Raw genomic sequence first — 14,484 nt, forward strand, 5'->3', positions numbered from 1 at the left:
CAGATGCCCCCATAACAGTGTCATCCACAGATGCCCCCATAACAGTGTCATCCACAGATGCCCCCACAACAGTGTCATCCACAGATCCCCCCCATAACAGTGTCATCCACAGACCACCATTAGTTCAAAACCCACCAAAAGCACACCTTTTGGTTCCAAATAATTTTTTTCTTATTTTCCTCCTCAAGAACCTAGGTGTGTCTTATCATCAGGTGCTTCTTTATAAAGAGAAAAATACAGTATGTATCAGCTGTTGGTGCTAAAAAACAAAACAAACACCTCCCCCTCTAGTTGCATGCATGAGTAAGGGGGCGCGTTCTCCCGAAACATCGCGTGGAGGGGGTGTGAACGATGTCTGTCTCAGCGTCCCTCATGATGTACCATTTTATACTGGAATGAAGTAAAGAAATAAAAAGAAACAAAGGGTTTTGTACCAGCGACATGTGAGTATGACTTCTATTGCTCACTCACAATATTGGCACAATGAGGTAAAAAGAACACACAAGTCTGAAAGTTTGAAAGACTGTTAGTGCTGGGTTAGGCAGTGCTCCTGGTGTGGACTTGTAATTGCTACAGGTGACTGAAGTGCTTCATATTATACAGGTGTAGAACCCCCACTGTTCTGATAATGATGACCTATCTGGAGTGCTACACATGTCTTATGGAGTCTTATGTTGTTTTCATATTCGGGTGTTTTATGCAGTTTTTGAAGCCAAAGCCAGGAGTGGAATTAAGAAAAGACTCCTTGTCCTCCGTTTATCAGTTCCTGGTTTTGGCTTCAAACACTGCGTAAAAATTATTTTCACATGGAAAGCCAGCCTTACACTGACAATGGTAAATGGTATTTCACTGTACATACAAGCAATCTGCATGTGATAATAGAAAACTGCACTTATTTTAGGGTTATTTTATAGATACAGTGTTTGTAACATGGAAAAGCCTTCAAGGGGTTTTCCTATTTTTTTTAATGGGCAGGAATAGTGTCATAATAATAAAAATTATTGAAACCGAGGTGGATTGGGGCGGCAAGTATAATTATTATTATTTTTTTATTAGAACACTGTCCCTGATCATTTAAAAAGAAAAAAAGCAACATCTCAGAAAACCTCTAATATACCAACTTAAAAGAAAACCATGTGCTGAAATTACTAACTTGTTTTGGCACCTCTATCTGTTCAGATGAAGGGGTAGATAAACTTCTTATGGAACAAAGCTTGCTGTGCTTCCTACAAAATAAATACATGAGACAGTTAAAACATGGCAAATTCCTACACTTCAAACCGTACCACCTAAAATGCATACACCCAACTAGACAATGACAAGAGCTGAATACAGCAGCAATGTTCAGGATTGTCAACAATTGCTGTCCTCACTAGGTATCCATTCCTGTTCGTAGAACATTCTGGAGAATGCCTTACCTTTCAAACTGCACTTTTTTGTGTCCTCCTTCCTTCACATAATCCAAAACTTGCTTTTGTGTTCGGCCACTAATGGAAAATAAATATATATAAATTTTATGTATATTATATGTAAACCCATGAGAGTAGGCAAATATATCATTGGGGTGATATGACAGTCAGAATTCTGAGTAGTTTTGGCTACCCAACCCATATCAATCCTCATGATCTGTCCCGGAAAGCAGTAGTACCTACTTACTAGGTATAAATGTTGCAATGATGATATGAAGACAGAAAACTGTAGACAACACTTCTCAATATAGGAGAGTGCAGTCTGTATTGTGAGAGTGATACAGTGTTATATAGTCTAGAAAGTCTATCCATAGCTGGAGGTTTAACCTCCCAATGGATGGCCAGATCATTTTCTCTCAATGGGTGACCAACTTGTCTGTGGCTCCGTCCAAACCAGTGTTTTGTCTAAAACATGAAACAGAACTGTAAATCAGGTTTATCATGACTTTACTAAACTCAGTGATTTTACTCCAACAATATATCGAAGAACAGTGATGTACCATCAGCGGAATGCATGGTTGGCCCCTGTTCCTCTAATTCTGCACAAGTGCTGGGAACAGCAAATGCAGGCACTTAGGGATATCATTATTAAGCCATCCGCACTGGTGTTAGTCAATGAGCCACTGATGGATGGGTCTGGTCTCATGTCCCTCCCCTTACGGTCATTTTGGGACCGGAGCAGCGGGCTGTCAGTAGGAATAATTGCAATAAAAAAGGGGTAAACAAATTAGAACATCAGTGCTAATTGGGTTCCTAGCATATATGCAGAATACAGTGGCAAACCCCTTTCATTTACAGGCACTACTGCATATATGACTTAGGGTTCAAGCACATGGTGTAGTGTCATCCATCTGGTGTAGTGTCATCCACATGGTGTAGTGTCATCGCATCTGATCCGCAGACCTATCCATCTCAATGGGGCTACAAAGGATGAGGACAACACACAGTGTTCATAATAAATAATAATAATTTAGATGACAGAGTGCAGCCCCTCAGCAATCAAACAGTGACGGTCTATACTGAGTATAGGCCATTAGAGTTTATGTCCAAGGAGACAAATTGTACCTAAGGCACTTACAGTAAATATACAAAATCATTGGAATGCTGATGTTATAGCTGTTAAAGTTAATCTGTCGCCAGAGAATTCACAGTTAAACCTTGCACGATAGCTTTCACTGTGCAATCTGTTGCTTCATTCTGTTGAAAAAGTACTTTTAATGAATATGCAAATGAGCTGTTAAGTGCACAGAGGGCGGGCCCAAGGCAGTCCGTGGACACTTGCTCCTCTGGCTTACTTTGCCAGACTCTTCCTCTTGATTGACAGAGCCAGGCAAGATGACTATGCGGGAACCAGGCCTTTTAAACAAGGAGAGGGGCGTAGTCCTACAAAGCATTGTGCCTGGTTTCACAGTAAATTTCCTGCAGACTGGCTCCCCTTTAATATGATATATATGGGAGGTCTCTAGGCAAAGTTTGTGCCATTATGTCACAATGAACGAGACCCATTCCAAGTACCTGCAAGTATTACAATTTGCCTGGAGCAGAGGGTATAAAATACAATCATGTGTCAGAGCAGGTTTATGTGGTGACTTTACAAGTACTAGCTGGAGGCTGGTGACTGCACTGACTTAATAAATGACTATCCTTTACACAATAACTTCAGACAACTGGCCATACAGTTGCAAGAAAAAGTATGTGAACCCTTTGGAATGATATGGATTTCTGCACAAATTGGTCATAAAATGTGATCTGATCTTCATCTAAGTCACAACAATAGACAATCACAGTCTGCTTAAACTAATAACACACAAAGAATTAAATGTTACCATGTTTTTATTGAACACACCATGTAAACATTCACAGTGCAGGTGGAAAAAGTATGTGAACCCCTAGACTAATGACATCTCCAAGAGCTAATTGGAGTGAGGTGTCCAATCAATGAGATGAGATTGGAGGTGTTGGTTACAGCTCTCCTGCTCTATAAAAAACACACACCAGTTCTGGGTTTGCTTTTCACAAGAAGCATTGCCTGATGTGAATGATGCCTCGCACAAAAGAGCTCTCGGAAGACCTACGATTAAGAATTGTTGACTTGTATAAAGCTGGAAAGGGTTATAAAAGTATCTCCAAAAGCCTTGCTGTTCATCAGTCCACGGTAAGACAAATTGTCTATAAATGGAGAAAGTTCATCACTGCTGCTACTCTCCCTAGGAGTGGCCATCCTGTAAAGATGACTGCAAAAGCACAGCGCAGACTGCTCAATGAGGTGAAAAAGAATCCTAGAGTGTCAGCTAAAGACTTACAAAAGTCTCTGACATATGCTAACATCCGTGTTAGCGAATCTACGATTATACGTAAAACACTAAACAAGAATGGATTTCATGGGAGGATACCACAGAGGAAGCCACTGCTGTCCAAAAAAACATTGCTGCACGTTTACAGTTTGCACAAGAGCACCTGGATGTTCCACAGCAGTACTGGCAAAATATTCTGTGGACAGATGAAACCAAAGTTGAGTTGTTTGGAAGAGAAACACAACACTATGTGTGGAGAAAAAGAGGCACAGCACACCAACATCAAAACCTCATCCCAACTGTGAAGTATGGTGGTGGGGGCATCACGATTTGGGGCTGCTTTGCTGCGTCAGGGCCTGGACGGATTGCTATAATCGAAGGAAAAATGAATTCCCAAGTTTATCAAGACATTTTGCAGGAGAACTTAAGGCCATCTGTCCACCAGCTGAAGCTCAACAGAAGATGGGTGTTGCAACAGGACAACGACCCAAAGCATAGAAGTAAATCAACAACAGAATGGCTTAAAACAGAAGAAAATACGCCTTCTGGAGTGGCCAAGCCAGAGTCCTGACCTCAACCCGATTGAGATGCTGTGGCATGACCTCAAGAAAGCGATTCACACCAGACATCCCAAGAATATTGCTGAACTTAAACAGTTCTGTAAAGAGGAATGGTCAAGAATTACTCCTGACCGTTGTGCACATCTGATCTGCAACTACAGGAAACGTTTGGTTGAAGTTATTGCTGCCAAAGGAGGTTCAACCAGTTATTAAATCCAAGGGTTCACATACTTTTTCCACCTGCACTGTGAATGTTTACATGGTGTGTTCAATAAAAACGTGGTAACATTTAATTCTTTGTGTGTTATTAGTTTAAGCAGACTGTGATTGTCTATTGTTGTGACTTAGATGAAGATCAGATCACATTTTGACCAATTTGTGCAGAAATCCATATCATTCCAAAGGGTTCACATACTTTCTTGCAACTGTATATTACACAATCTATACAACTAATGCTAGAATTTAACAAGTTGATACTAATTTCATTAAAATCTCATACCGATTCAAATATGACAATCCAGCATCTTTTCAATAGGTCACTTTTTTATTTTTTACTTTCCTGTTGCAGTCAATAAATGTCATTATGTGTGTATTTGTATAGTAAAGAATGGCTTCCAGCTATGGCAAGGCTGTGGCTACAAATGGCTCAGGAACATCCCAATAATGTGTGCAGCGTGAAGCAAATAATAAAGGGGTTCTCTCATCTCAAAGTTATTGTGTATATGATGTTATTTTCATTCACTTTCTAATGTACTTCTATTTTCTATATGGCTCCTCTTCCCAGTTTTCTTTCATTATAGCTTCCTTCTGACCATCCTCGTCTCTAGGGGTTCCGGCCACCACTGGAATGCACTTGCGGTGGCCGTGCTTGCACACTAGGAGAGAAATATCCGGCCTTTCTGGTGAATCGCGGGAGCGAGCGTACATAGAGGCCAGTGTATGCGCATTCTCTCCCATTCCTGCCCACCTCGTATGTATTCTTGGATTAGCTTCTGCACCTGGCCACCTCGATCTTCCTATTGAACAGCTTCAGGGCATGCTAAATAGTATAACAGGTTCGGGGCTTGCATAAATAGCCCCAAACCTGTAATATACAGGTCGCAAGTGCCGGCTGTCATCTTGTGAAAGACGACTGTAGGAAGCTACAGGTCTGACCTGATAGTTTTCTACAGGGGCTGGCAGAGGGATCCAATCTGTCTCCAGTTAACCTTATCAGGAGACAGACTTCTGTCTGGGACCCACTGTTATCTCTATATGCAAATATACAGAGATAACAGTGTGCAGTGAGCTAAGGGCTGCTTGAGTGATCGTGCATAGAGAGGCAAGGGTTACTGTCAATCAGGAGGAGAAGCCCCCGCCCCGCTCCAGCTCGAAGCCCAAAGAGCAGCAGAGGTGCTGGGAAGGCAGAAGGTGAGACAACCCCTTTAAGTATGCTTGTGTATAGCCATGTGTAATGGCTACTTTACACAGTGTTATTAGTGTTAAGTGTATCGAAGCCAAATGAATTGACTTAGACTGTCGCGGCCATCTTGATTAAAGATACTGTTGCGACATCAGTGATGAATTCACAGTGCCAGGCCAGCATGATGACTTCATCACATCACCACGCGGTGTCTTAAATCAAGATGGCCACGGTTGCCTCTCCGCAAGCAAATCGATAAGGTGAGTATGTCATTTTTTTTTACTGGATTAACCCCTGAAAGCCAACACTTGTAGCATCAGATGTCTTGATCAATGATGAACGTGGCATCTGAGGGGTTCAATGACGGTGGGCGGCGCAATTGCCGTTCCCAGTCATAGCACCCATTATACACAAAGGAATGGAAGGCATCGGGCTGCCTTCCCATCCATCGGGTCCCCGTCACCGCAGGCGGGTACCCGACGGAGACTGTCACCAGCCACAAACACCTTCTATGCTGCGGTCAGCGCTGACCGCGGCATAGAAAGGGTTAATTAACGATGCCGGAAGATACAGCAAGGGCTATCAGTGACTGCCGGGCCCCTGCACCCGATCAGCATGACGCAATAGTACGTCAAAATGCGGGAAGTTACCTGCTGCTATCACGTACTATTACATCATTGGTCGGTAACGGGTTAAAGGGGAATATAGTAGCACCATATAAGTGCATAAAAAAATATCAGATTGCCAGGGTTCTGACACCTGGGACTCCTGCTGATCAGCTCCGTGAAGAGACATGTCACGTTCATCAGTCAAGAGGGAGTAGATAAGCTGTGATATCATCTATTATGAGTGGTGGATCAAGTCTGTATATATAGGTGATGTCTGTAATTTTAATTCTGCCAGTAATTATAATGTGATGGCTACTGAAAAGTTAGAACTTTGTTAACAAAATCACCATAGACAAACAATAAAATGCAACCTTAATCAAGAACCCATATAATTTCCTGAACATTTACTTATGAATATAACACTGTGATGAAGAAATTATCAACCCTACCTGAATCTAAAAGAAGAACCTCGACTGAAAAGAACTGGCTTTGGTTTTGGTTTTGGTTCCTCAAAGAGCCTGAAAAAGGCATGGTACTCGACACATATTTTCCAGAATGACTTGCAGAAATCCCGGCTAGCCATCATGAATTCCAAAGTATCCTGGTAAGAACTCTGAGCACAAAGATATGAAAGTAATGATCATTCAGAACATGACATCAACTTAGGTAACCTCACAATTACTAATCAAGACGATGTATATGTACACAGCCTGATACATGTGGAATAACTCACTAGCCATGTTGTTAGTTTGCACCAATTTTTTTTTCCACAAATCTTTGGTAAATCTGGCACAATTTATGACTCTTAGCAGTGACCCTTTTTCTAAATAACTCTTCAAGGTGGAGAAAGAGGTGTTAATTTTTTTGCAATTTGCAACACAAATTTGTTAGATTTGCTTTGTAAACCCTTCACCATAGGATGACATTAGTCAATTTTAAAATTTGTCATAAAAACTCAGCTCTCCACATAAATGTGTCAGTCTAATTTGTTTTGTAAGTATCTGTCCCCCTACAGTCAACAGCCCTATTGACTGCTTTTCTTTTGTGCATTTTAAAGGGAATCTGTCAACAGTCTTAACCATGCTAAAGCGCCAAGACCACTAGATTGGGACTAAGGAGAACAGGACAAAGATACCTTTTGTCGAACTTTTAGTGTGAAGAGTAGTTTAAACTTGAAGTTATATTCTGCCAGATTCTGATCCTGCAAGTGGACTGGAGATGAACTATGAACTGCTTTATAAACCCTCCCCTCTGCTTTGATAGTCGTAGCATCCAACAAGGAGACAACTACAGCTGTCACTCAGAGCAGAGGGGAGGGGGCCATGAAGTGGTTCGGGACAGAGTGCTCTTCACGGTGGAGCTCTGCACTCCAGTGCACTTAAGAAGCAGAATCTGGCAGAATAAATCTTCATATTCACACTACTCCTGATAACAAAAACTCCACAAAAGATATGCTAGTCCTCCTCATTCCAGTAGCTGGCTTGTGCTGTCAGAAGTTTAGCTTGGCCAAAACTGCTGAAAGATTCTGTGACCAATGCAACAAAGGGGACCACTACAGATGTCAATCAGAGCAGGGGGAGGGGACTGTGAAGATGCTCAATGCAGAGGGCTGGCAGCGCATCCTGGACACTTGCAGGAATAGAAACTTGCTGATTGAAAGCTCCAATTAACATTACTCCTGATAATAAAAGCTCCAAAAAGTGTATTTGTCTTCTTCTCCCCAACCTAGTACTATTAGAAGTTTAGCATGGTCAAATCCATGAACAGACTCTCTAATTATGCATCGGCATGCAACTGCACACACAGTAATGCAGTATATAGAACAGTGACTCATAAAGCACACCTTTATAGTATAAAAAGCATACATTTAGGTGCATGCAGAATAAATTTTAGCAATGAAAAGAAAAATATACCGTGGCCATAAAAAGGATGGTGGAGTACAAAAATAACTGAAAAACTATACACCCAGTGGGTCTTCAAATACACACTTCATTGCACCATATACACTGCTCAAAAAAATAAAGGGAACACTTAAATAACACAATGTAACTCCAAGTCAATCACACTTCTGTGAAATCAAACTGTCCACTTAGGAAGCAACACTGAGTGACAATCAATTTCACATGCTGTTGTGCAAATGGGATAGACAACAGGTGGAAATTATAGGCAATTAGCAAGACACCCCCAATAAAGGAGTGGTTCTGCAGGTGGTGACCACAGACCATTTCTCAGTTCCTATGCTTCCTGGCTGATGTTTTGGTCACTTTTGAATGCTGGCGGTGCTTTCACTCTAGTGGTAGCATGAGACGGAGTCTACAACCCACACAAGTGGCTCAGGTAGTGCAGCTTATCCAGGATGGCACATCAATGCGAGCTGTGGCAAGAAGGTTTGCTGTGTCTGTCAGCGTAGTGTCCAGAGCATGGAGGCGCTACCAGGAGACAGGCCAGTACATCAGGAGACGTGGAGGAGGCCGTAGGAGGGCAACAACCCAGCAGCAGGACCGCTACCTCCGCCTTTGTGCAAGGAGGAACAGGAGGAGGAGCACTGCCAGAGCCATGCAAAATGACCTCCAGCAGGCCACAAATGTGCATGTGTCTGCTCAAACGGTCAGAAACAGACTCCATGAGGGTGATATGAGGGCCCGACGTCCACAGGTGGGGGTTGTGCTTACAGCCAAACACCGTGCAGGACGTTTGGCATTTGCCAGAGAACACCAAGATTGGCAAATTCACCACTGGCGCCCTGTGCTCTTCAGATGAAAGCAGGTTCACACTGAGCACATGTGACAGACGTGACAGAGTCTGGAGACGCCGTGGAGAACGTTCTGCTGCCTGCAACATCCTCCAGCATGACCGGTTTGGCATTGGGTCAGTAATGGTGTGGGGTGGCATTTCTTTGGAGGGCCGCACAGCCCTCCATGTGCTCGCCAGAGGTATCCTGACTGCCATTAGGTACCAAGATGAGATCCTCAGACCCCTTGTGAGACCATATGCTGGTGCGGTTGGCCCTGGGTTCCTCCTAATGCAAGACAATGCTAGACCTCATGTGGCTGGAGTGTGTCAGTAGTTCCTGCAAGACGAAGGCATTGATGCTATGGACTGGCCCGCCTGTTCCCCAAACCTGAATCCAATTGAGCACATCTGGGACATCGTGTCTCGCTCTATCCACCACAGACTGTCCAGGAGTTGGCAGATGCTTCAGTCCACGCCTGGGAGGAGATCCCTCAGGAGACCGTCCGCCACCTCATCAGGAGCATGCACAGGCATTGTAGGGAGGTCATACAGGCACGTGGAGGCCACACACACTACTGAGCCTCATTTTGACTTGTTTTAAGGACATTACATCAAAGTTGGAATAGCCTGTAGTGTGTTTTTCCACTTTAATTTTGAGTGTGATCCAAATCCAGACCTCCATGAGTTGAAAAATTTGATTTCCATTTTTTTTTTTTGTGTGATTTTGTTGTCAGCACATTCAACTATGTAAAGAACAAAGTATTTCAGAAGAATATTTAATTAACTCAGATCTAGGATGTGTTATTTTTGTGTTCCCTTTATTTTTTTGAGCAGTGTATGATGTAATTATTACCACTGAAGGGCACTAATTGTCCTAGCAATGTACAAAGGACCATGAATGGTTACTCACATTTGCATCTGGGCGTAACTTGATAAGAAACCTTTTTCTCTTGAAGCTCAGCTTTCGTACTTTTGCCCAGTTAAATGCGTTTATTTTCGTGTGACCCTGTGAACAGCAAACAGTTCATGATATTTAAGAAAAAAACTAAATAAAATTACTGTGTAATGACATTATAGATACATCAGATAAAAGTTCAGTTCTATCCTTGTATCATCAAATCCTTTCAGGGGCAGGCCTATACAACTATTAAAATGTAAGTACAACGAAGTGACTGAAATCTCAATCTAGTGTAGGGATCGTTTCTTATTCAGGGGTCAGTCTCAGAATTATCTTCATAACCACTGGTTTTCAGGTCCAAACAATGCGATTTATTTGACCCTCTTCATACACAGCATGGCATAAAACAAAAGCCTGCCTGTCTTGGGCTCTACCTAAACATAATAAACATTGTATCCCTAACTCGGCTATACAATAGCGTTCACACATGGAACCAGGTGCGGCTTATCCCAGTCCACCAGCCCTCAAGCTGTAACAAGTGAAGTACCTTTGGAGGGGGTTGTGGTCAAGCAGTCCTCCTGACTATGACCTTTCAACACTTGTTCCCGGGCGTCGCCGAGTCCCCCAAAGTCCAGGCTATTGCATAGCCTCGTGGCCCCTCAGCCTGGCCTAGCTGAGACCACACTGACAGAGCCTCACCATGCCTCTGTCTGCACACTCTCCAGAGTGAGACACACCCAATTCCAGCAACCAGATTAAATGGAATCCCTCGACGCGAGCATGCCCTAGCATGGGGAACAGGCACTTACCCAGAACATTGCCTGTTTCCAGTAAAAGCCCGCCCCGGACAAGCTGGAACCAGCTATTCTAACTATATTGGTGTCCACAAGCTAACTTAGTGGCCACCTATTACAGCCCTTAGTGGCTCAGCACTTACAAGCGCTGAAATATTCTGCAGCACTTCACAGACATTAGCATCACGCTGTCCCCAATAGGGCTCACAATCTAAGTTCCCTATCACTATGTCTTTGGAATGTGGGAGGAAACCGGAGCACCCGGAGGAAACACACGCAAACACTGAGAGAACATACAAACAGATGCAGATGCTGTCATTGGTCTGGTTCGAACCCAGGACACCAGCGCTGCAAGGCAACAGTGCTATCCACTGAGCCACCGTGAATTTAAAAAGTAAACATCTGTGGAAGTTCTTGGCAGTGAGTGGCTAATACAAAACATTATGTCATAAGGAATGCATTGTAAATACCACTTAATGGGGGCAGCATCATCATTGGCTACAGTAATTGACCATCTTGAAGGACGCCCATCTTAAAACATCCATCACCAAATCTGGCTTAACCTCTTGCTGTCACGGTAACGCCGATAGGCGTCCGGACGGCAGCGCTCTCCGGTCTCGGTGACGCCTTTTAACGTCATCTCGTGAGACCTGAGATTTCCTGTAAACGCGCGCCCACAGGAGCGTGAGTTCACAGGATCGCGCCGTATACAAGTTTAACTACAGCCTGCCAGCGCTGATTATTGGCTGGCAGGCTGTAGATTTTTAAAATAACCAATCAAATAGGTATATCAGACGCTATTTTGTAAATAGCGTCCGATATACCTGCTACCTGCTCCTCTGGTGGTCCCTTTTGCTTGGATCGACCACCAGAGGACACAGGCAGCTCTGTAAGTAGCACCAAGCACCACACACACACATTACACCCCCCCTGTCACTTATTAACCCCTCTTAACCCCTGATCACCCCATATAGACTCCCTGATCACCCCCCTGTCATTGATCACCCCCCTGTAAGGGTCCCTTATCACCGCCAGTTAGTTAGCTACTTGTTAGGTAGTTAGCGCCCAGCCCACCGCACTGCAGTCACTGATTAGTCGCTGATTAGCGTCATCGCTGTCGCTAATCAGCACTAGTACTATATAGTATCTGTAAGTGATCAAGACTGATCGCAATCAGATCTATATCAGTACATTAGGGTCACCTTAGGCTCTACAAAAAACGCAGTGTTCGCCCGATCAGGCCTGATCTTGTGCTCACACTTGCGTTCAGTCCGTCCCACCGCAGTGACAGAATTTTTTTTTTCTGATCACTGCAAAAACACCGTAAAATCGCTGCGGCGCTATAAAGATCACTTTTGAGCTTTTTGGATCTTTATTAGCAATCGCAGCTTTACTTCGCAAGCACTCCTTTTTACTAGGCAGGTGTGTTCTTTTTCCTGGGTAGTCTCAGAGGAATACCCCCTAAATTTAGTTAGCCCAAAATGTCAAAAAAGGGGTATTTTTACGCATTTGAATCAAACTACTTCTCACGCTTTAGGGCCCCTAAAATGCCAGGGCAGTATAAATACCCCACAAGTGACCCCATTTTGGAAAGAAGACACCCCAAGGTATTCTGTGAGGGGCATGGCGAGTTCATAGAAGATTTTTTTTTGGCACAAGTTAGCGGAAATTGATTTATTTTTTTTGTTTTTGTTTTTTTTCTTACAAAGTCTCATATTCCACTAACTTGTGACAAAAAAAAAAATCTTACATGAACTCACCATACCCCTCATGGAATACCTTGGGGTGTCTTCTTTCCAAAATGGGGTCACTTGTGGGGTATTTATACTGCCCTGGCATTTTAGGGGCCCTAAAGCGTGAGAAGTCTGGAATCCAAATGTCTAAAAATGCCCTCCTAAAAGGTACTCATTGGAATTTGGGCCCCTTTGCGCACCTAGGCTGCAAAAAAGTGTCACACATGTGGTATCACCGTACTCAGAAGAAGTAGGGCAATGTGTTTTGGGGTGTATTTTTACATATACCCATGCTGGGGGAGAGAAATATCTCTGTAAATTGACAACTTTGTATACATTTTTTTAAAAAGTTGTCATTTACAGAGATATTTCTCACACACAGGATGGGTATGTGTGAAAAGACACCCCAAAACACATGGCCCTACTTCTCCTGAGTACCACGATACCACATGTGTGACACTTTTTTGCAGCCTAGGTGCGCAAAGGGGCCCAAATTCCAATGAGTACCTTTTAGGAGGGCATTTTTAGACATTTGGATTCCAGACTTCTTCTCACGCTTTAGGGCGCCTAAAATTCCAGGGCAGTATAAATACCCCACATGTGACCCCATTTTGGAAAGAAGACACCCCAAGGTATTCCGTGAGTTCATGTAAAATTTTATTTTTTGTCACAAGTTAGTGGAATATGAGACTTTGTAAGAAAAATAAAAAATAAAAAAAAAAATAATTTCCGCTAACTTGTGCCCAAAAAAAATCTTCTATGAACTCGCCATGCCCCTCACTGAATACCTTGGGGTGTCTTCTTTCCAAAATAGGGTCACTTGTGGGGTATTTATACTGCGCTGGCATTTTAGGGGCCCTAAAGCGTGTTAAGTAGTTTGGAATCCAAATGCGTAAAAATGCCCTGTGAAATACTAAAGGTACTCATTGGAATTTGGGCCCCTTTGCGCACCTAGGCTGCAAAAAAGTGTCACATATGTGGTATCGCAGTACTCAGAAGAAGTAGGGCAATGTGTTTTGGGGTGTATTTTTACATATACCCATACTGTGTGTAAGAAATATCTCTGTAAATAACAACTTTTTAAACTTTTTTATACAAAGTTGTCAATTTACAGAGATATTTCTCTCACCCAGCATGGGTATATGTAAAAATACACCCCAAAACACATTGCCCTACTTCTCGTGAGTACGGCGATACCACATGTGTGACACTTTTTTGCAGCCTAGGTGTGTAAAGGGGCCGAAAGTCCAACAAGTTCCTTTAGGCTTTACAGGGTTGCTCACAATTTAGCCCCGCCCAAAATGCCAGAACAGTAAACACACCCCACAACTGACCCCATTTCGGAAAGTAGACACCCCAAGGTATTCACTGAGGGGCATAGTGAGTCCATGGGAGATTTTATTTTTTTTTGCCAGAAGTTAGCAGAAATAGAAACTTTATTATTTATTTTTTTTCTTCAGAAAGTGTCATTTTCCGCTAACTTGTGAAAAAAAATTATATACATAAACTCACCATGCCCCTCCGCGAATACTTTGGGGTGTCTTCTTTCTAAAATGGGGTCATTTGGGGGGTATTTATACTATCCTGGCATTCTAGCACCTCAAGAAACATGACAGGTACTCAGAAAGTCAGAGCTGCTTCAAAATGCGGAAATTTACATTTTTGTACCATAGTTTGTAAATGCTATAACTTTTGCGCAAACCAATAAATATAAACTTATTGGATTTTTTATTTTATCAAAGACATGTAGCACAATAAATTCTGACACCAACTTGTATAGAAATGTAATTATATTTGAATAATGTTACCAGAAAAAGTTAAAAATACACTTTTTTGAGAAAATTGCGGTCTATTTTGATTAATATCAAAAAAATTAAAAATCTCAGCAGCAATCAAATACCACCAAAAGAAAGCTGTATTTGTGAGAAGAAAAGGAGGTAAATTCATTTGGGTGCCAAGTTGCATGACCGAACAATAAACCATTAAAGTTGTG

At 42.6% G+C, this 14,484-nt stretch overlaps 1 protein-coding gene across 3 annotated transcripts in view; it reads right to left on the bottom strand.

The window, feature by feature from the left end:
- Positions 1-14,484, bottom strand: part of FARP1 (FERM, ARH/RhoGEF and pleckstrin domain protein 1) — a 214,736-nt gene that overhangs the window by 43,524 nt on the left and 156,728 nt on the right. For 2 of the 3 annotated variants that reach the window (XM_040425288.1, XM_040425287.1), the window contains exons 9-12: positions 9,977-10,072; positions 6,783-6,946; positions 1,419-1,487; positions 1,154-1,226 (exon numbers count right to left, since the gene is read on the bottom strand). In XM_040425288.1, coding sequence (XP_040281222.1) covers positions 1,154-1,226; positions 1,419-1,487; positions 6,783-6,946; positions 9,977-10,072 — 402 coding nt within the window. The remainder of the gene's footprint in view (positions 1-1,153; positions 1,227-1,418; positions 1,488-6,782; positions 6,947-9,976; positions 10,073-14,484) is intronic. The other variant, XM_040425289.1, reaches the window with a different exon arrangement.

The sequence above is a fragment of the Bufo bufo genome, chromosome 3 (genome assembly GCF_905171765.1).
Source record: "Bufo bufo chromosome 3, aBufBuf1.1, whole genome shotgun sequence".
Taxonomy (NCBI): Eukaryota; Metazoa; Chordata; class Amphibia; order Anura; family Bufonidae; genus Bufo; species Bufo bufo.